The sequence below is a fragment of the Coregonus lavaretus genome (assembly GCF_964263955.1).
Source record: "Coregonus lavaretus genome assembly, chromosome: 1".
Classification (NCBI taxonomy): domain Eukaryota; kingdom Metazoa; phylum Chordata; class Actinopteri; order Salmoniformes; family Salmonidae; genus Coregonus; species Coregonus lavaretus.
The window spans coordinates 22,500,130-22,521,691 of record NC_139988.1 but is presented as its reverse complement, the minus strand read 5'-3'; the positions used below and the strand labels follow the sequence as shown (position 1 = coordinate 22,521,691).

Genomic DNA, 21,562 nt, shown 5'->3' with positions numbered 1-21,562 from the left:
CTCAAATATGGAGTATGTCTAGATTCTGAAATACAAATGTTCATGTTCATTTAATCAACATTAAGAATATTAATATTAATATTAATATACTCCTTTTTGATTTTGCTTATTTTTAGACATATTGTTTGCAACAATAGCTATACTCTTCAAACACGACTAATTTCCAGAGTGGGTTCTCTGGTACTTTTAATGATATGACCCATTTTATAAATAGGAATTGACATTATAGGTCATTAACCAATCACAGCCATTCTTAAGGATTGCACATTCAGCAAGTCACCAGAGGGAGTTCCCATTTAATCAATTTTCCCATTCACTGTGTTGGTGGTGCTCATAAAATGTATCATACTTTCAGAATGAGTAGAGAGCCCACTCTGGAAGACTTATTTCACCTTTATTTAACCCAATGAGTCCCACCGTCACACCGGCGTGACTTCTAACCCCTTTTTAAACACTGTGTGTGTTTGAGCTATTGACTTCTTGTACCATTGGATTTGTCTATTTCTTCTGCATCCGTTGGTACCAACCATTAGTCTGAGTGATTAACAGGGGCTGAGCTAGAGTGGTCTTTGTGAGACAAGTGCGGATCCCGAAGGGACCAGATCTTTTTTATATAAATGTCTGTAGAGTCAGAATGGTTATAGCTACAAACTATTAAAAGCTTGATGAAAATCTGACTCATGAACATGCACGTGTAACATGTCTTACTCTATGACGCTCACAAGCTACATAAGAGTCATTAGAAGGTAAGGGGTTCTTCTACATAGAAGTTCATTGAAAATCCCAGGACATAGTGTCTATAATAAACTCACATACTGTAGTTTCTGTTACAAACTCCAAACAGTTGTCACTGACTAGTTGGTTATTAATTTCCTGCAGTGCAAACAATTTCTGTACTTACAGCATTCATATAAATTCATTATCCGGTTTTTGCTTTGGCAGACATTTTTTTATTTTGACATTTGTCAATAAAACTCATGAATGCAACTGTTTATGTCAAATTGTTTTGTGTTCTACTTGTAGCACTGGTTGCCCTGAAAAGAAAATTATAAAACACTTAATAGTGAGTGTAAATATAAGAGCTAAGCAGGGTGTCATGCTGAGAGCATGGTCTCTTTCACAGATGATAATAGATTTGATGTACTTGTGGAGGATATTGTTCCAAATAACATGTTTTAAAATGAACATAATCAAAAAGGGTAGTTTTGAGATATTAATATTTGTAATGTTGAATAAATTATTATGCATTTTTTTCTTTCAGAATCAAGACATTCCATATTTGTGACTCGTTTCAGGGAACTAGGCTTATGTCGCACGTCACTACTTCACAGGAGAGGCATTTGAACGTTAACTTTTTAAAAAAAATCAAAATGCATTTTTTTGGCAGAATTTTGGCTTTCATGTGCATTACTAACAAACGTGTATGCCATCTGTAAATACAAATACAATTCTTAAATTACGAGCCCAGTTGGTTTAGCCACGGAAAAAGACATGAACCTTCCCACGACCCATGATTGGCTGAGATAATGGATGGGCTGGACATGCCGGGAGATGAGTTTGGATTGGTCTGTCATGTAGCATATTCTGTCTATAAAAGTGAACTGCTCAGTATGTGTTGATAGTCCTTTCTACCGTGCCGGTTTTGAAAGATATAATGTTAGCCATTGAGAACTACAAAAGTTTTGCTACTTTTCTCAACAACATTGATGCCCTGAAATTAGCAGGTGCTATCGACAGATTTTACATTTACATTTTAGTCATTTAGCAGACGCTCTTATCCAGAGCGACTTACAGGAGCAATTAGGGTTAAGTGCCTTGCTTAAGGGCACATCGACAGATTTTTCACCTAGTCGGCTCGGGGATTAGAACCAGCGACCTTTCGGTTACTGGCACAACGCTCTTACCCACTAAGCTACCTGCCGCCCCATCAGTTGGAAAACGTGATGGGCTACTTTCTGCACACGCCACGGTCAGTGTGAACTGGAGAGACTTGACACAACGCTTGCCAAACAATATGTAGTTACAAACAAAACAGATTTAAATGGTTCCAGTCTGCCGTGAAGCATTCGTCCATATACAGTGAGGGAAAAAAGTATTTGATCCCCTGCTGATTTTGTACGTTTGCCCACTGACAAAGAAATGATCAGTCTATAATTTTAAATGGTAGATTTATTTGAACAGTGAGAGACAGAATAACAACAAAAAAATCCAGAAAGACGCATGTCAAAAATGTTATAAATTGATTTGCATTTTAATGAGGGAAATAAGTATTTGACCCCCTCTCAATCAGAAAGATTTCTGGCTCCCAGGTGACTTTTAATACAGGTAACAAGCTGAGATTAGGAGCACACTCTTAAAGGGAGTGCTCCTAATCTCAGTTTGTTACCTGTATAAAAGCCACCTGTCCACAAAAGCAATCAATCAGATTCCAAACTCTCCAGCATGGCCAAGACCAAAGAGCTCTCCAAGGATGTCAGGGAAAAGATGGTAGACCTACACAAGGCTGGAATGGGCTACAAGACCATCGCCAAGCAGCTTGGTGAGAAGGTGACAACAGTTGGTGCGATTATTCGCAAATGGAAGAAACACAAAAAAACTGTCAATCTCCCTCGGCCTGGGGCTCCATGCAAGATCTCACCTCGTGGAGTTGTAATGATCATGAGAACGGTGAGGAATCAGCCCAGAACTACACGGGAGGATCTTGTCAATGATCTCAAGGCAGCTGGGACCATAGTCACCAAGAAAACAATTGGTAACACACTACGCCGTGAAGGACTGAAATCCTGCAGCGCCCGCAAGGTCCCCCTGCTCAAGAAAGCACATATACAGGCCCGTCTGAAGTTTGCCAATGAACATCTGAATGATTCAGAGGAGAACTGGGTGAAAGTGTTGTGGTCAGATGAGACCAAAATTGAGCTCTTTGGCATCAACTCAACTCGCCGTGTTTGGAGGAGGAGGAATGCTGCCTATGACCCCAAGAACACCATCCCCACCGTCAAACATAGAGGTGTAAACATTATGCTTTGGGGGTGTTTTTCTGCTAAGGGGACAGGACAACTTCACCACATCAAAGGGACGATGGACGGGGCCATGTACCATCAAATCTTGGGTGAGAAACATCCTTCCCTCAGCCAGGGTATTGAAAATGGGTCGTGGATGGGTATTCCAGCATGACAATGACCCAAAACACACGGCCAAGGCAACAAAGGAGTGGCTCAAGAAGAGGCACATTAAGGTTGTGGAGTGGCCTAGCCAGTCTCCAGACCTTAATCCCATAGAAAATCTGTGGAGGGAGCTGAAGGTTTGAGTTGCCAAACGTCAGGCTCAAAACCTTAATGACTAGGAGAAGATCTGCAAAGAGGATTGGGACAAAATCCCTCCTGAGGTGTGTGCAAACCTGGTGGCCAACTACAAGAAACGTATGACCTCTGTGATTGATAACAAGGATTTTGCCACCAAGTACTAAGTCATGTTTTGCAGAGGGGTCAAATACTTATTTCCCTCATTAAAATGCAAATCAATTTATAACATTTTTGACATGTGTTTTTCTGGATTTTTTTTGTTGTTATTCTGTCTCTCCCTGTTCAAATAAACCTACCATTAAAAATTATAGACTGATCATGTCTTTTTCAGTGGGCAAACATACAAAATCAGCAGGGGATCAAATACTTTTTTCCCTCACTGTATACAGGTAAGAGTCTAGCTACATTTTCAGATATTATACATTTCTAATTTTGTCAGAAAGTAATTTCATTGCAAGTTAAAGCGAACTGTTCGCTAGTTAGTGAACGTTAGCTTGCTGCCTCACTAGCTAACGTTACATGTATGATCTGTGTAGTAATATTATTCGAATCAGAAATCCATTTGCATTGCTAGTTATAGCCTAATGTTAGCTAGCTATCATTGAACCTAGTTGTTAGCTTTAGCTACCTGCAGATTAATACTACAGCTATGACAATGTTTGTATTAATAGTAGTATGAGTTGGGATTATGCTGGTTCATTGTTTAGCTAGCTAGCTAGCTAGATGTCTAAACAAAAGACTGCACTTCGTCAGATGATTACATGACCCCTCAAGTTAGCCAGGTGTGTCTATGGGTGATTACGGCCATCTATTGTATTTCATGAACATGTGTACATGTCTAGACAATAGTGACCCATCCACTTAGCTAGATGTGGCTGGGGGTTGGTTATAGCATTTCCTTCACATGACCCATCAATTTAGACAAGTGTGTCGGGTAAGCGTCATCTAATAATTATAAAATATTTTTATCTAGACACTTTGTTTTTGATATTGCTACTATCCCTGAACCGTTTACACCTTCTGTATCCGGTGCTTGTGACAAACTTAGATTTTATTTGATATAGTGTGTGTTTACCAGAGACGGTAATGTGAAGAATAATAATAATTGCCTACCATTCAGCTGTTTTCTAACCTCATTGTCTGAACCGTTAACGTTAGGTAGTAAGTGGCTACTGTGCTTGAAATTTACCTAGCTTGTTGCTACCTGGATAGCTACTAGTAAACAATAGCTGGAACGACCGAGCGAACAGACACGAACTGGCTGAGTCAATTCAGTGGCTAGCTTTGCACTTGGCTAGCTAACAGTAGCTGCTAGGGGTAAGTCATAACCTACATTTGTGTTTTGTTTTTACATATTGGTAGCCAGAGTCGTTCAAGGAAAAATCGGGACATGGGTGACTAGTTAACGTTAGCTTGGCTCTCTCTGTGTGTCCGTGCCGTGAAAGGAGGGGTTTCTTCTTTGTCTGAAAGCAATGGCTAGCTAGTATGCTAACTATTCTAGCTAACTAACTGGCTGAATAAGTTGACGACGGACTCGCTCAAGCTGTCGGGACTAACCCACAACGTTAGACACGGACACGAACGATCTGCTTGGCGTGTTGACACACTGGTGGTTTGTTGTGGCCGAGAATTGGTGCTAAACCGTGTTGTTGGAGTCCGGCATGCTAGCTGGCTGTGGCGTCTTATGACTAGGTGCCCTGGACGATTTTCACGGAAGAATACTGTACCTAGTTAGCTAGCTGAATAAACTAAGTTAGTCTATTCCTAGAAAACATTGAACCGCTGTAGTTTACAACAATTATAGATTCTGAGGTGGAAGTTGGGAGAGTTATATTTGGGTGTTGTGGTGAGGGAGGCCCCACTCTCTCCTTTCCCAGATGTTTAGTTCATTTCATTCCGATCTCCTTTGCATTATTGTAGCCATTTTCTGCAGCCTGTCAACTATGCCTCTGTCTATCCCTGTTCTCTCCTCTCCGCACAGGCTATACAAACGCCTCACACCGCGTGGCTGCTGCCTCTCTAACCTGGTGGTCCTTGCACGCACCACACACGTGGAGTTCCAGGTCTCAGGCAGCCTCTGGAACTGCCGTTCTGCTGCCAACAAGGCAGAGTTCATTTCAGCCTATGCTACCCTCCAGTCCCTCAACTTCTTGGCGCTGACGGAAACATGGATTACCACTGAAAACACTGCTACTCCTACTGCTCTCTCCTCGTCTGACCATGTGTTCTCGCATACCCCGAGAGCATCTGGTCAGCCAGAGGCCATCCACAGAGATGGGTCAGCGGGGTGGTGGCACAGGAATCCTCATCTCTCCCAAGTGGACATTCTCTATTTTTCCCCTGACCCATCTGTCGATCTCCTCATTTCAATTCCATGCTGTCACAGTCACTAGCCCATTTAAGCTTAATATCCTTGTCATTTATCGCCCTCCAGGTTCCCTTGGAGAGTTCATCAATGAGCTTGACACCTTGATAAGTTCCTTTACTGAGGATGGCTCACCCCTCACAGTTCTGGGGGACTTCAACCTCCCTACGTCTACCTTTGACTCATTTCTCTCTGCCTCCTTCTTTCCACTCCTCTCCTCTTTTGACCTCACCCTCTCACCGTCCCCCCCTACTCACAAGGCAGGCAATACGCTTGACCTCATCTTTACTAGATGCTGTTCTTCTACTAATCTCACTGCAACTCCCCTCCATATCTCCGACCACTACTTTGTATCCTTTTCTCTCTCGCTCTCCTCCAACACTACTCACTCTGCCCCTACTCAGATGGTAATGCGCCGTCGCAACCTTCGCTCTCTCTCTCCCGCTACTCTCTCCTCTTCCATCCTATCATCTCTTCCCTCTGCTCAATCCTTCTCCCTCCAATCTCCTGTTTCTGCCTCCTCAACCCTCCTCTCCTCCCTTTCTGCATCCTTTGACTCTATATGTCCCCTATCCTCCCGGCCGGCTCTGTCCTCCCCTCCAGCTCCGTGGCTTGATGACTCATTGCGAGCTCACAGAACAGGGCTCTGTGCAGCCGAGCGGAAATGGAGGAAAACTAGACTCCCTGCGGACCTGGCATCTTTTCACTCCCTCCTCTCTACATTTTCTTCATCTGTTTCTGCTGCTAAGGCCACTTTCTACCACTCTAAATTCCAAGCATCTGCCTCTAACCCTAGGAAGCTCTTTGCCACCTTCTCCTCCCTGCTGAATCATCCTCCCCCTCCCCCCCCTCCTCCCTCTCTGTGGATGACTTCGTCAACCATTTTGAAAAGAAGGTTGACGACATCCGATCCTCGTTTGTTAAGTCAAATGACACTGCTGGTCCTGCTCACACTGCCCTACCCTATGCTTTGACTTCTTTCTCCCCTCTCTCTCCAGATAAAATCTTGCGACTTGTGACGGCCGGCCGCCCAACAACCTGCCCGCTTGACCCTATCCCCTCCTCTCTTCTCCAGACCATCTCTTGTGACCTTCTCCCTTACCTCACCTCGCTGATCAACTCATCCTTGACCGCTGGCTATGTCCCTTCCATCTTCAAGAGAGCGAGAGTTGCACCCCTTCTCAAAAAATCAACACTCGATCCTTCTGATGTCAACAACTACAGACCAGTATCCCTTCTTTCTTTTCTCTCCAAAACTATTGAGCGTGCCGTCTTTAGCCAACTCTCTTGCTATCTCTCTCAGAATGACCTTCTTGATCCAAACCAGTCAGGTTTCAAGACTGGTCATTCAACTGAGACTGCTCTTCTCTGTGTCACGGAGGCTCTCCGCACTGCTAAAGCTAACTCTCTCTCCTCTGCTCTTGTCCTTCTAGACCTGTCTGCTGCCTTTGATACTGTGAACCATCAGATCCTCCTCTCCACCCTCTCCGAGCTGGGCATCTCCGGCGCGGCTCACTCTTGGATTGCGTCCTACCTGACCGGTCGCTCCTACCAAGTGGCGTGGCGAGAAGCTGTCACCGCACCACGTGCTCTCACCACTGGTGTCCCCCAGGGCTCAGTTCTAGGCCCTCTCCTATTCTCGCTATACACCAAGTCACTTGGCTCTGTCATATCCTCACATGGCCTCTCCTATCATTGCTACGCAGACGACACACAACTAATCTTCTCCTTTCCCCCTTCTGATAACCAGGTGGCGAATCGCATCTCTGTATGTCTGGCAGACATATCAGTATGGATGACGGATCACCACCTCAAGCTGAACCTTGGCAAGACGGAGCTGCTCTTCCTCCCGGGGAAGGACTGCCCGTTCCATGATCTCGCCATCACGGTTGACAACTCCGTTGTGTCCTCCTCCCAGAGTGCGAAGAGCCTTGGCGTGACCCTGGACAACACCCTGTCGTTCTCCGCTAACATCAAGGCGGTGACCCGATCCTGTAGGTTCATGCTCTACAACATTCGGAGAGTACGACCCTGCCTTACACAGGAAGCGGCACAGGTCCTAATCCATGCACTTGTCATCTCCCGTCTGGATTACTGCAACTCGCTGTTGGCTGGGCTCCCTGCCTGTGCCATTAAACCCCTACAACTCATCCAGAATGCCGCAGCCCGTCTGGTGTTCAACCTTCCCAAGTTCTCTCACGTCACCCCGCTCCTCCGCACACTCCACTGGCTTCCAGTTGAAGCTCGCATCTGCTACAAGACCATGGTGCTTGCCTACAGAGCTGTGAGGGGAACGGCACCTCCGTACCTTCAGGCTCTGATCAGTCCCTACACCCAAACGAGGGCATTGCGTTAATCCACCTCTGACCTGCTGGCTCCCCTACCTCTGCGGAAGCACAGTTCCCGCTCAGCCCAGTCAAAACTGTTCGCTGCTCTGGCACCCCAATGGTGGAACAAGCTCCCTCACGACGCCAGGACAGCGGAGTCACTCACCACCTTCCGGAGACATTTGAAACCCCACCTCTTTAAGGAATACCTGGGATAGGATAAAGTAATCGTTCTACCCCCCCCAAAAAAAAAACATTGTAAAGTGGTTATCCCACTGGCTATAAGGTGAATGCACCAATTTGTAAGTCGCTCTGGATAAGAGCGTCTGCTAAATGACGTAAATGTAAATGTAAATGAAGAACAACATGACCTGCACCAAAGTCAGATTAGGATATAGGCCAAGGAGTAGATAAAGTGTATTTTTACCTGGGATTTTTCCTTTTTGTTGGCTACTACTTTTAGTCTTTATTTTTATTTAACCTTTATTTAAACAGGGAGTCACATTGAAATTAAAAATCTATTTTTACAAGAGAGCCCTGTATACACTACAATAAAAACAGAATAATAAAACATACACGTGTGTAAAACAATATAATTCAGCACACAATAAACCAAAATAAACATATTTAATAAAAGCAATCATATTAAACTACATAGAGGTCCTCAATCAATAATTTTAACTGCCTGAGCACATCTATTCTGCAGTGAACTCTGTAGATTGAAATCCTTGGTTGTTTACTAAACTACTCACTCTGTTTAGCACATGGCCTCACATGTGAATCCTTAAAGAGATGGATGGGACTAAGGCTTAAGAGGGTGTGAATGATGCTGAATGGGTGGTCAAAGAATAGCTCTCCAGTAGCTGTCCCAAAACATTCAAGGGCCATTTTCTCAAAAGTGGGCTTACAAGTTTATCAACTTTCAAAGCATAATTACTTTCCCAATTGTTCCTCAACTGCAGTGTATGATATACAATTTTCTAGCTCTGAGTCTCTACTTTTATGCATGCAAAAACACAATTTCAAATGCACTACATAAGACCAAATCGAGGCAGTCGGTCACATTTTAGAGCACACCATAAGGAGTACCTATAATGTCTGTATCATGTAACGGTACGGTATTTTAGTCATTTTAGCAGATGCTCTTATCCAGAGCGATTTACAGTTAGTGAGTGCATAAATTTTTCATACTGGCCCCCCGTGGGAATCGAACCCACAACCCTGGCGTTGCAAGCGCCATGCTCTACCAACTGAGCTACACGGGGGCCAGTATCACGTAACGTTATGGTTCACAGATTATAGGGTCTTAGAGGAGGCATATAGGTATAAAAGGGCCACTTTAATCATGATTTTCTCAAAAATGGTTTGTGATACAAATGTAAAAAGCATTTTAAACAATAAAGTTTCTATGTGAGAATTGCCAGAACAATTTGAGACACCAAACATATTTTCCGCTCCCGCTGGTGTGGAATCGCTTTATTATTCTACAACGTTCGTATAACACCGGGTTCAATTATTTAGATAACAAGCCACATAAGGAAAAACGCCAGCCGAGCTGTGGCCGGGGATCAATAAATAACCTTGTTGTACACATTAGCTAGCTAGCTAACGTTACCGACTAACTAGTTGATGTTAGAAAGCTAACGTTAGCTAGCAATGTTAGACGAGTGGAAAGCCTGGCGTGGGAGTGTTAGGTATACGAAATACGGCTAAATCTTATGTAGTGGGTAGATATAAATATAACGTTATCAATTTTTTAAAACTGCTGGTCGGTTTTTATGTAGCTAGCTACGATACATTAGCTAGATGGCTGAGCGAACAATGGTAGGACTCTGGAGATGGCTAGCAAGAAAGGAAAGAATGCTAACACACAAATAGCTCTGCAATTAAACAAAATATAAAAGTTTTAGCTACTCACGTATGAAATACATTAAGACATGTCTTTTTGTCTAATTTGTTCCTTTGTGGCCCTTGTGGTCCAGTTTTAGGTGCGTTTTATGTAAACAAACCAAATCCACTGTTTCTGGTCGTCACTAGTTACCACAGTCACAAAGTCATACACCCCGCCTATTTCTACAATGTATCTTCTTTAAATGTGATTTTAAACCTAAACCTAACCGTAACCACACTGCTAAGCTTATGCATAACCCTAACCTTAAATTAAGACCAAAAAGCTATTTATTTTTTAATGAATATTTACAATATAGTCAATTGGACTTTGTGGCTACGGTAACTAGTGGAAACAGTTTTTTCTGTCGTACTTCCGTCTCTGCCATAGAATGCGGACCAAAGTGTGTGACGTTGACCAATCAAGTGTCACTGAAGCTATAACGTGCTCTGGGGCGTTGGTAAATTCAGAGCGTTGTCAGATTGTCCGTTCGTAAATGTATGGCATAACTGTATCAACTTTTATACTTTCATAGTTCTGACTAGAACATTAACGCGGTATTAGCCAGACTAAATACAAGCAACACCGTTTACTTTATCAGCTTGAGAAGGATTACTTTGCCAAAGATAATTTTGTTTTCATGAATTTTTACCATATAGCCCTTTTGACTTTGTGACTGTCGTAACTAGTGGAAACCCACTTTCAGCAAGTGAAGAGAGTACACACCATAGAGTTAGATAGAGGACTCTAAATGGATAAAACTAGTTTTGGCATGGACATTGCCATTGAGAGCTTCCACCATTTTAAAGTAGTCAACTGGGTGGGACTTTCTATGGGTAAAGTAGGGAAGCAGGTAGCCTAGTGGTTAAGAGCGTTGGGCCGGTAACCGAAAGATTCGAATCCCGAGCCGGCAAGGTGGAAAAATCTGCCGTTCTGCCCTTGAGCAAGGCCGATGACGTCGATTAAGACGGCCCCCCACACGTCTCTGATTCAGAGGGGTTGGGTTGAATACAGAAAACACATTTCAGTTGAATGCATTCAGTTGTGCAACTGATTAGGTATCCCTAAAGGAAGGATCACATCATTCCATCAGGAGGGAGCAGACAATGAATTATACTTGTGAGCTAACATTAGGTGGCAGCATGTACCCTTTTAGTTTGTTTGCCAACTCTAAGGAGTAGTAGAATAAGTACATGGACAACTTCAAAATGGAGATTGCCTCAATGGCGCTGCCTGTGCACTCAGAGACGCTATAATGGGACATACTGTTTATAAAGATGATATCTCTATCTATCTCTGTGGTACAAGCTGGCCTGGCTGAAGTGACTCACAGCACAGGGAGAGAGTTATGTCGCATTCAAGCAAAATCGGAAACTCGGAACCTCCGAGGTAAAATGAACGTAAGTTATTTGCATAGGTTGATTCTGGTACTTTCAAGTGGGAAACTCGGGTATCATGTTTCTTGCCTCGTTCACGCCATGTCGGAAAATTGGGACCTCCGAGTTAAAATGAACAGCGTAGAGCTTAGAGCGTAGAGCTTCCTATTGGTTGATTCTGATACTTCCCAAGTGGGAAACTCGGGTATCATCTTTCTTCAACAAGCAAGCAAGTCGGAAATTTCTGAGTGTCTGACATGACGTGAGCAAGGCATCTATGAGTTTCCAAGTTGGACATTTCAGAGTTTCCTAGTTCTGACTAGAACATGAACACGGCATTAGCCAGACTAAATACAAGCAACACCGTTTACTTTATCAGCTTGAGAAGGATTACTTTGCCAGAGAGGAATGCACAACTTCAATCCAGTACGCAATCATGGAGCAAATTATGGAAGTGTACTATAACTCAGTAGCTTTAATAGTCAGAACCTTGTAGATGACCTAAGTGTATGTAAACTTCCGACTTCAACTGTAAGTGTGCATGTGTGTGTACATGCAGAGCTGGCTGACGTGTGAGAGGATGAGAAAGAAGGGGTAATGAGTAGCTATGTGTGTGTGTGTGTGTGTTTGTGTGTATATGTGCATTCTACCTGAATGGTCGGCGGGATTCAGAGAGGGTGTAGGCCAGCGGTGATGTGGGGTCCAATTCTTCAAAGAATTGCAGTTCTGGGCATTTTGACTAAAGCCTTCTCTCAACAGCAGCTCTTGACTATTATAATCCTTCACAGCTGAGTACAGCAGACTCACCACACCCTCTCCACGGTCACACACACACACACACGCACGCACACACAAACAAACACACACACCCTACACCCACTCCAATTTGCATACCGCCCCAACAGATCCATAGATGACGCAATCTCGATTGCTCTCGACACTGCCCTCACCCACCTAGACAAGAGGAATACCTATGTGAGAATGCTGTTCATTGACTGCAGCTTAGCCTTCAACACCATTATCCCCTCCAAGCTTGTCACCAAGCTTAGGTTCTGAACACCTCCCCCTGCAACTGGATCCTGGACTTCCTGACGGGCCGACTCCAGGTGGTGAGGGTAGGCAACGTCACCTCCACCACGCTGACCCTTAACACGGGGGCCCCACAGGGATGTGTGCTTAGTGCCCTCCGGTACTACCGTTTCACCCACGACTGTGTGGCCACGCACGACTCTAACACCATTATCAAGTTTGCTGACGATACGACGGTGGTAGGCCTGATCACCGGCGACGATGAGTCAGCCTACAGGGAGGAGGTCAGTGACCTGGCAGTGTGGTGCCAGTGCAACAACTTCTCCCTCAATGTCAGCAAGACCAAGGAGGTGATCGCGGACTACAGGAAATGGGGGGTCGAGCACGCCCACATCGACGGGGTGGCAGTGGAGCAGGTAGACAGCTTCAAGTTCCTCAGTGTCCAAATCACTAAAGACTTAAAATGGTCCTAGCACACAAGCACAGTCGTGAACAAGGCGCAACAGTGCCTCTTCCCCCCCAGGAGGTTGAAAAAGTTTGGCATGGGCCCTCAAATCTTGAAAAGGTTCTACAGCTGTACAATTGAAAGCATACAGTGAGGGAAAAAATAATTTGATCCCCTGCTGATTTTGTACGTTTGCCCACTGACAAAGAAATGGTATTGGAACTGACTTTTTCAATATTACCTGTATATAGTATGCTTACTTACTTACTTACTTTATTGTGTATTTCATATTTCTTATTCTTATTTCTCATGTGCTTTTTTCTAGTAATACAATGTCATCGGTTATTGCATTTTTGGGTTTTGAATTTGCAAGAAAGGCATTTCGCTGTACTTGTGCATGTGACAATAAAACTTGAAACGTGAAACACACACACACATTTATATGCCTAATAATGTACATTTCACCACTGAATTGGGGTCATTTTATGATATATTTAATTGTGGAAAGAATGCCAACTTGTATTGTGTGTGTCGTGTTTGTCTGAGTGTGTATACATGCTGTGGCCGGATTCGGCAGCTGTGTGGATAAGAAGCTGTGGCCAGCCATTTTCCGAGGTCAGGATTGGGTCGGCACCGTGCTTCAGCAGGATCTCCACACAGCCCTCATGCCCCTCCTGTGATGCAGTTAGTGGTGGTGTTGCATCGCCTGGTCACATTTGCACCTATAACGTATATAATTTATGCAACATACACATTTAAACAGCTAACATACTGTTACAGCTTTTGGTTTTTCCATTTATGTTTTGAGGTTGGACTTTTATCACGTATAGCACGTTAGGTGCACCAATTGGTGTCACCTCGTCAGTGGCGATTTTAGCATGTAAATCTCGGTGGGGCAAACTCCCCCAATTTTTTTTTTATGCTTGCCAGCAAAGCCACTACACAACACAACACAACACATCAATTGCACTGTAACGGTGACAAATGGTGCACACAAACTGCCCCCCCGTGGGAAACGAACCCACAACCCTGGCGTTGCAAGCACCATGCTCTACCAACTGAGCTACAGGGGACTACAGCTAGGCTGAAACACCTGCATTTTGTGGCTGCCTTACTCAAGAATGCAAAAAATATACCATTTATTTTATGCGGCTTTATTAACTCAGAGATTGGAGCTGCCTTACTCAAGAAAGCAAAAAAGAGACCATGGCTTTATTAACTAAAGTTTTTATTTTTTTATTTTTACATTGCTTGCAAACTGATATGTGAAACGTATTAATGCCAGAATAACATGCAAAACAGGCAAAACATTTTTAATTATAATGTAGGTGAGGGAGTGCCATATTCTTTTAATGAAGTCATAATTTCTCAATCAAAGTTTGTCGCCTACTGACAGATTTAGCCTATTGAATATCATTGTAGAATAAGCCTACGCATAAAATGCATCATCCAATTGCAACGTCTGCCTGCTGTATGCCCACACATATTGTCTCAAGAACATTGTCTGTTTTTAATACCTTCAAACACCAAGTTAGGCATACCTCCTTTTAAAATAGGTATAACACATATGATATACACTGCTCAAAAAAATAAAGGGAACACTAAAAGAACACATCCTAGATCTGAATGAATGAAATCATCTTATTAAACACTTTTTTCTTTACATAGTTGAATGTGCTGACAACAAAATCACACAAAAATTATCAATGGAAATCAAATTTATCAACCCATGGAGGTCTGGATTTGGAGTCACCCTCAAAATTAAAGTGGAAAACCACACTACAGGCTGATCCAACTTTGATGTAATGTCCTTAAAACAAGTCAAAATGAGGCTCAGTAGTGTGTGTGGCCTCCACGTGCCTGTATGACCTCCTTACAATGCCTGGGCATGCTCCTGATGAGGTGGCGGATGGTCTCCTGAGGGATCTCCTCCCAGACCTGGACTAAAGCATCCGGCAACTCCTGGACAGTCTGTGGTGCAACGTGGCGTTGGTGGATGGAGCGAGACATGATGTCCCAGATGTGCTCAATTGGATTCAGGTCTGGGGAACGTCCAGTCCATAGCATCAATGCCTTCCTCTTGCAGGAACTGCTGACACACTCCAGCCACAAGAGGTCTAGCATTGTCTTGCATTAGGAGGAACCCAGGGCCAACCGCACCAGCATATGGTCTCACAACGGGTCTGAGGATCTCATCTCGGTACCTAATGGCAGTCAGGCTACCTCTGGCGAGCACATGGAGGGCTGTGCGGCCCCCCAAAGAAATGCCACCCCACACCATGACTGACCCACCACCAAACCGGTCATGCTGGAGGATGTTGCAGGCAGCAGAACGTTCTCCACGGCGTCTCCAGACTCTGTCACGTCTGTCACGTGCTCAGTGTGAACCTGATTTAATCTGTGAAGAGCACAGGGCGCCAGTGGCGAATTTGCCAATCTTGGTGTTCTCTGGCAAATGCCAAACGTCCTGCACGGTGTTGGGCTGTAAGCACAACCCCCACCTGTGGACGTCGGGCCCTCATACCACCCTCATGGAGTCTGTTTCTGACCGTCAGACACATGCACATTTGTGGCCTGCTGGAGGTCATTTTGCAGGGCTCTGGCAGTGCTCCTCCTGCTCCTCCTTGCACAAAGGCGGAGGTAGCAGTCCTGCTGCTGGGTTGTTGCCCTCCTACAGCCTCCTCCACGTCTCCTGATGTACTGGCCTGTCTCCTGGTAGCGCCTCCATGCTCTGGACACTACGCTGACAGACACAGCAAACCTTCTTGCCACAGCTCGCATTGATGTGCCATCCTGGATGAGCTGCACTACCTGAGCCACTTGTGTGGGTTGTAGACTCTGTCTCATGCTACCACTAGAGTGAAAGCACCGCCAGCATTCAAAAGTGACCGAAACATCAGCCAGGAAGCATAGGAACTGAGAAGTGGTCTGTGGTCACCACCTGCAAAACCAGTCCTTTATTGGGGGTGTCTTGCTAATTGACTATAATTTCCACCTGTTGTCTATTCCATTTGCACAACAGCATGTGAAATGTATTGTCAATCAGTGTTGCTTACTAAGTTGATTTCACAGAAGTGTGATTGACTTGGAGTTATATTGTGTTGTTTAAGTGTTCCCTTTATTTTTTTGAGCAGTGTATATATATATATGTTTAGCTAAACAGGTGGGGCCACTGCACCTCGTCAGCCAGTATGTGTTACACCTGTGCTTGCTTGTCCATCTCGTTAGTCGGAAGGTGTTTCACCTGTGCTGGCCCAGGTGATATTTAAGATGGGGAGGGTGAACACTGTAAGTTGGCTCTCCCTATTTGATTTCTAGAAAAATATTCCTTTATCTGATTTTCCCTGTTTATGTTTTGCTCAACGTTTTGTTTTGCTTCCTGTTTTTAAGTTTGGTGTGGGTTTTTCTTTTGTATGTCTCTCCTTGTGCAAATGCAGTGAACGCTCATGGTGGGTGTCTTTTATGTCTCAGTTGTTGTTGCTAGTCAACTTTCAGTGGACACCCCCGAGAGCGTCTTTCAGAACCCCTCCTAAACCCACACCTGTTTTGTTTTGATTGTAGTCAGTTACTCTTTGTTAGTTCATTTTTGTTTTCTTCCTGGGGAACGTAACACATACAAAAATATTTTTCTAAAATTACACACACATAGCTGTGTTCCTGCTTCAATGAGGATCTGGAGACACTGCTGATTATTGTAATAGACACCCCGATCACATACACCCACCAGGATGACTATGACCCTGTGACCCTGAGGAGAGAGCAGGAATAAGAGAGGGGAACTTTTTTTTGTGTGTGTGTCCATCTGTCTGTTTACCTTCAAAACAGCCTGATGAAGGTATGTCCACTTGTAGTCATTGTTTCTATTGTCTAATCTGGTGACCTCTGCCCCTTTCCGGATCAGCAACTCTACGATCTCTGTGTGTCCAGCATCTACACAGACAAGACCACCTAAGGACATTTGTTGTAAAACTAATAAGACCCAACACATGTTTAAGTGCTTCTTTTATGTTTGTGCACAAAATAGAAAACGCATGATTTTTTTGTTTGTATTATATTTTACCAGATCTAATGTGTTATATTCTCCTACATTAATTTCACATTTCCACAAACTTCAAAGTGTTTCCTTTCAAATGATACCAAGAAGATGCATATCATTGCTTCAGGTCATGAGCTACAGGCAGTTCGATTTGGGTATGTCATTTTAGGCTAAAATAGAAAAAAATGGTCAGATCCTTAAGAGGTTAAGTGCTTCTTTTATGTGTGTGCGTAGGTCTCTGTGTGTTACCTGCGAATACAGGGCAGAACATCTGGTTGAGGTCAGCCCCTTTTTCAAGGAAGAGTTGGACCAAGCCCAAGTGTCCGTACGACGCGGGTAGGAAGAGACAGAGATGGGCAGAGGGAAGAAAGGAGGGATCAGAGAGGTGCATGGGGATGAGACTGAGAACATTAGTGGAAGGAGTGTGAGTAGGAGGAGGATGAGGAGGAGGAGGAGGAGGAGAGGAGAGGAAAGGGTGCATCTCAAAGACTAACTTTAAGTTTAGCCATAACGTTATTTCTCTGTAGCTAGAAGGAGCTGATAAATAAAAGCATCTCTGTCACACAAGGGCTAATCTTGAGTCAGATTAAATAAGGGCTTGTTCTGGCTAAGGTAACAGGTAGCTAGCAACTGGATTCTGACAGGACATTGGGCTGATCTCTGTATGGACGTTGGGCTGTTCCAATGTCGCATCAAAGCTACTAGCTAGCTGTGTCATTCCTAGTATGTGGTGCCTTTTCTGTCCCCAGGAAACATCACTTCTTATTTAGTGTAAAATGTGAATTCCAAAAGGCTTTAATTATAAGGTCAGGTGTCCTTTACCGTAAAAACATTATAATATGGATTTTGAAAGAGAATGTTATGCATTTTAAACACTTTATTTCAGTGAATGTAGATGTTTTTGCCATGTCCCTGGGTCTTATTCATCAACTTCCACGATAAATATAAGATATAAAATAATACAATATTTACAATTCTTTCTTCATTATTTTATAGTCCTAGTTAAATTCTTTCCATGATTATTGTATTTATTATTATATTTATTTAAGATTTTCTGTGTCCCTGATATCACTTTCAACCCTGTTAGATTGTTGTAATTCTCAATTTAAGAAAACAACCCCTTCCTACAATGACACCACATTCAGGAAGTGTCATCATTTCAAAGCTAAATAAATATGTTGTTAGTCTGTATGTCCCGCTCACACACTTCCACCCTGTTAGGTTAAATGATAGAGAAAATTTACCACATTTCAAAATATTAAAATATATTTGATAGAGAAGTTAAAATCCTGTTAAAGTGTTCACCATTATGCTAGCTCAATCTTGCCGATCTCACAGAGCTATGGCTAATTTTAGACTATACATTTCCACCCTGTTAGGTTCCACCCTGTTAGGATTATGCACCTAACAGGTTGGAAAATGCACCTAAAATAAATGTAAGTGCCTTAGCTTGACCACTATGTTTTTCTGAAAGTCAAACATGTAATTTTTCTGATAGAATTATAAACAAATGTTTGCACGACCGCATTTTGATTAGAAAGAGGTGGGGGTTAGCTATCAAATTTAGTCTCTCACGCTTGTAAACGTTGTAAAATGTTATATGAATGAACTAATACCATTTTGGAACAGTTTACCACAGTTTACTAGAAGTCTCTCCACCATTTATCAGCTGTGTGTGACTTGCAACATCAACAAAACACGTTATTGTATGGAACACTTTTAAATGTGCCTTTAGAGGCCATGCAATTCAATGCTCATCTTTAAAACAAAAACAATTTAGGACAAAATAGTTCTGTAACATAGAGGCACAGAATACGTTAGAGGAAAAACTAAAAGAAATGGAGGAACTTATTCAAGAAAGATCAAGTGTAATATATTATCAAAATAAAGTGAACTGGGGCCTCCTGAGTGGCACAGCAGTCTAAGGCACTGTATCGCAGTGCTAGAGGCATCACTACAGACCCGGGTTTGATCCCGGGCTGTATCACAACCGGCCATGATCGGGAGTCCCATACGGCAACGCACAATTGGCCCAGCGTCATACGGGTTAGGGGAGGGTTTGGCCGGGGGTGCTTTTCTTGGCTTATCACGCCCTAGCGACTCCTTGTGGCAGGCTGGGCGCCTGCAGTTTGACCTCGGTCATCAGGTGAACAGTGTTTCCTCCGACACATTGGTGCCACTGGCTTCCGGGATAAGCGGGCGGGTGTTAAGAAGCGTGGTTTGGCGGGTCATGTTTCGGAGGATGCATGACTCGACCTTCGCCGTCCATTGGGGAGTTGCAGCGATGAGACAAGATAGAAATTGGGGAGAAAAAAGGGGGTGAAATACAAAAGAATAAAGGGAACTGGATGGAATATTGGGAAAAATGCACCAAATTCGTTTTTAATCTTCAACATAGAAATGCTACCAAAAATAATTTACAGAAACTTGTTACAAATGACAGAGTCATCCATGATTTACCAAATGCAATTTTGAAAGAGGAAGTAAAGTACTTTAAGCTTATGTTTTCATTTCAGTCTAGTCCATCTCCACTAACTGAAGTTAATTGTGAGGATTTTTTTCTTCTATTAATAGTGGAAATTGAACAGCTGTACAGAAAGACTCATGTGAAGAACTAATTACAGAGGAGGAATTTCTAGATAAATATTTTTTGATGTACTCAAAGGTCCATTATTAACATGTTTTAACCACTCCTATAAAACATGGTAGACTATCAGATACTCAGCAAGAAGGTCTGATTTCACTATTACTGAAACAGGACCCAGGTGGCAAATATAAAGATCCAGTCACCTAAAAAACTGGAGAACCCTTACACTTCAGTGTTGTGATGCCAAAATTCTAGCAAAATGTATAGCACTTAGAATTAAAAAGGTATTGTTGAATATTATTCATCCTAATCAGATAGGTTTTTTGCATGGGCGATACATTGGAGATAATATAAAACAAGTACTGGAAACAATAGAACCAGGCCTGGTATTCATAGCTGATTTTGAAAAGGCCTTTGATAAAGTACGACTAGAATTTATTTATAAATGCATGGACTATTTTTATTTAGGAGAATCTCTTATACAATGGGTTAAAGTTACAGTATGTATAGTAACCCCAGGTGTAAAAAAGTAAATAATGTCTACTTCTAAGAAAGTATAAAACTTTAAAGAGGAGTAAAACAAGGTTGTCCACTATCAGCATATGTGTTTATTATGGCCTTAGAAATGTTAGCTATTAAAATCAGATCCAACAGTAATATCAAGGGGCTAGAAATCCAGGGCTTAAAAACAAAGGAGTCATTGTACACTGACGACTCATGTTTTCTTTTAAATCCGCAATATGGATCCCTGCACAGCCTCATAGAGGATCTAGATAATTTCTCTAACCTCTCTGGATTACAACCAAACTATGATAAGTGTGCCATATTACTTATTGGATCGCTAAAAAATACAACTTTTACATTACCGTGTAGTTTACCAATAAAATGGTCTGACGGTGAAGTGGACATACTCGATATTCATATCCCTAAATAAATTATCTCAATACAATACATTTTAATAGAAGGTTAAAATACCATGGAAGATTTTGATACCATGGAAAGGACAACACCTGTCTGTTTGTGGAAAAATTCACTGATTAATTATTTTGTCATATCCCAGTTTACCTATTTACTGATGGCCCTGCCTACACTGGACGACTCTGTTCAAAAATAGCCTTTTTCCATTTATTTAGATTACAACCTCTCATTTTCGGTTATTTGAAAATTAAATAATCTCCAAAATATTAATATTTTTAAAACAAGCCATAGAAAGCTGGTTGCAATTTCAGCTTAATCCACCAGAAAATACCAGAAAAATACTACTTCAGTTGAATCCATCAGAAAAATAATAATTGATAAAAAAAAACATTATTTAGGGAATAAATGTTTAAAAATGGTATAATCTTTGTAAATAATATAATTTGTATTTATTAGGGATCCCCATTAGCTGCTGCAAAGGCTGCAGCTACTCTTCCTGGGGTCCAAACACATTAAGGCACTTACAACACACATAAAACTAAAGATAAAACAGTATATCATATAACATTATTACACCACTACACATCTACAATACAAAATGTATAAAACCACCATACAACAATATTACAGTGTATGTGTGTGTAGAGCGCATGTGCTAGCGTGTGTGTCCGTATGCACGTCTGTTCCTGTGTGTGTGTATCTCTTCCCAGTCCCTGCTGTTCCATAAGGTGTATTTTTATCAGTTTTTTAAATCTGATTCTATTGCTTGCATCAGTTACCTGATGTGGAATGGAGTTCCATGTAGTCATAGCTCTATGTAGTACTGTTCTTGACTTGGGGGTTGTGAAGAAACCTCTGGTGGCATGTCTTGTGGGGTATGCATGGGTGTCCGAGCTGTGTGCTAGTAGTTTAAACAGGCACCTTGGTGCATTCAGCATGTCAACACTTCTTACAAAAAACAAGTAGTGATGAAGTCAATCCCTCCTCCACTTTGAGCCATGAGAGATTTACATGCATATTATTAATGTTAGCTCTCCGTCTACATTTAAGGGACAGCTGTGCTGCCCTGTTCTGAGCCAATTGTAATTTTCCGAGGTCCCTCTTTGTGGCACCTGACCACACGACTGAACAGTAATCCATGTGCGACAAAACTAGGGCCTGTAGGACCTGCCTTGTTGATAGTGTTGTTAAGAAGGCAGAGAAGCTACTGTTGTATCAACATGTTTTGACCATGACAGTTTACAATCCAGGGTTACGCCAAGCAGTTTAGTCACCCCAACTTGCTCAAT

At 42.7% G+C, this 21,562-nt stretch overlaps 1 protein-coding gene across 2 annotated transcripts in view; it reads right to left on the bottom strand.

The window, feature by feature from the left end:
- Positions 1 to 10,013, bottom strand: part of LOC311130156 (cholesterol transporter ABCA5-like) — a 94,204-nt gene extending 84,191 nt beyond the window's left edge. For both annotated transcript variants that reach the window (XM_084162844.1, XM_084162845.1), the window contains exon 1: positions 9,913 to 10,013. In XM_084162844.1, the coding sequence (XP_084018970.1) occupies positions 9,913 to 9,925 (13 nt within the window). In that variant the 5' untranslated portion in view covers positions 9,926 to 10,013. The remainder of the gene's footprint in view (positions 1 to 9,912) is intronic.
- Between the last annotated feature and the right edge of the window lie 11,549 nt (positions 10,014 to 21,562).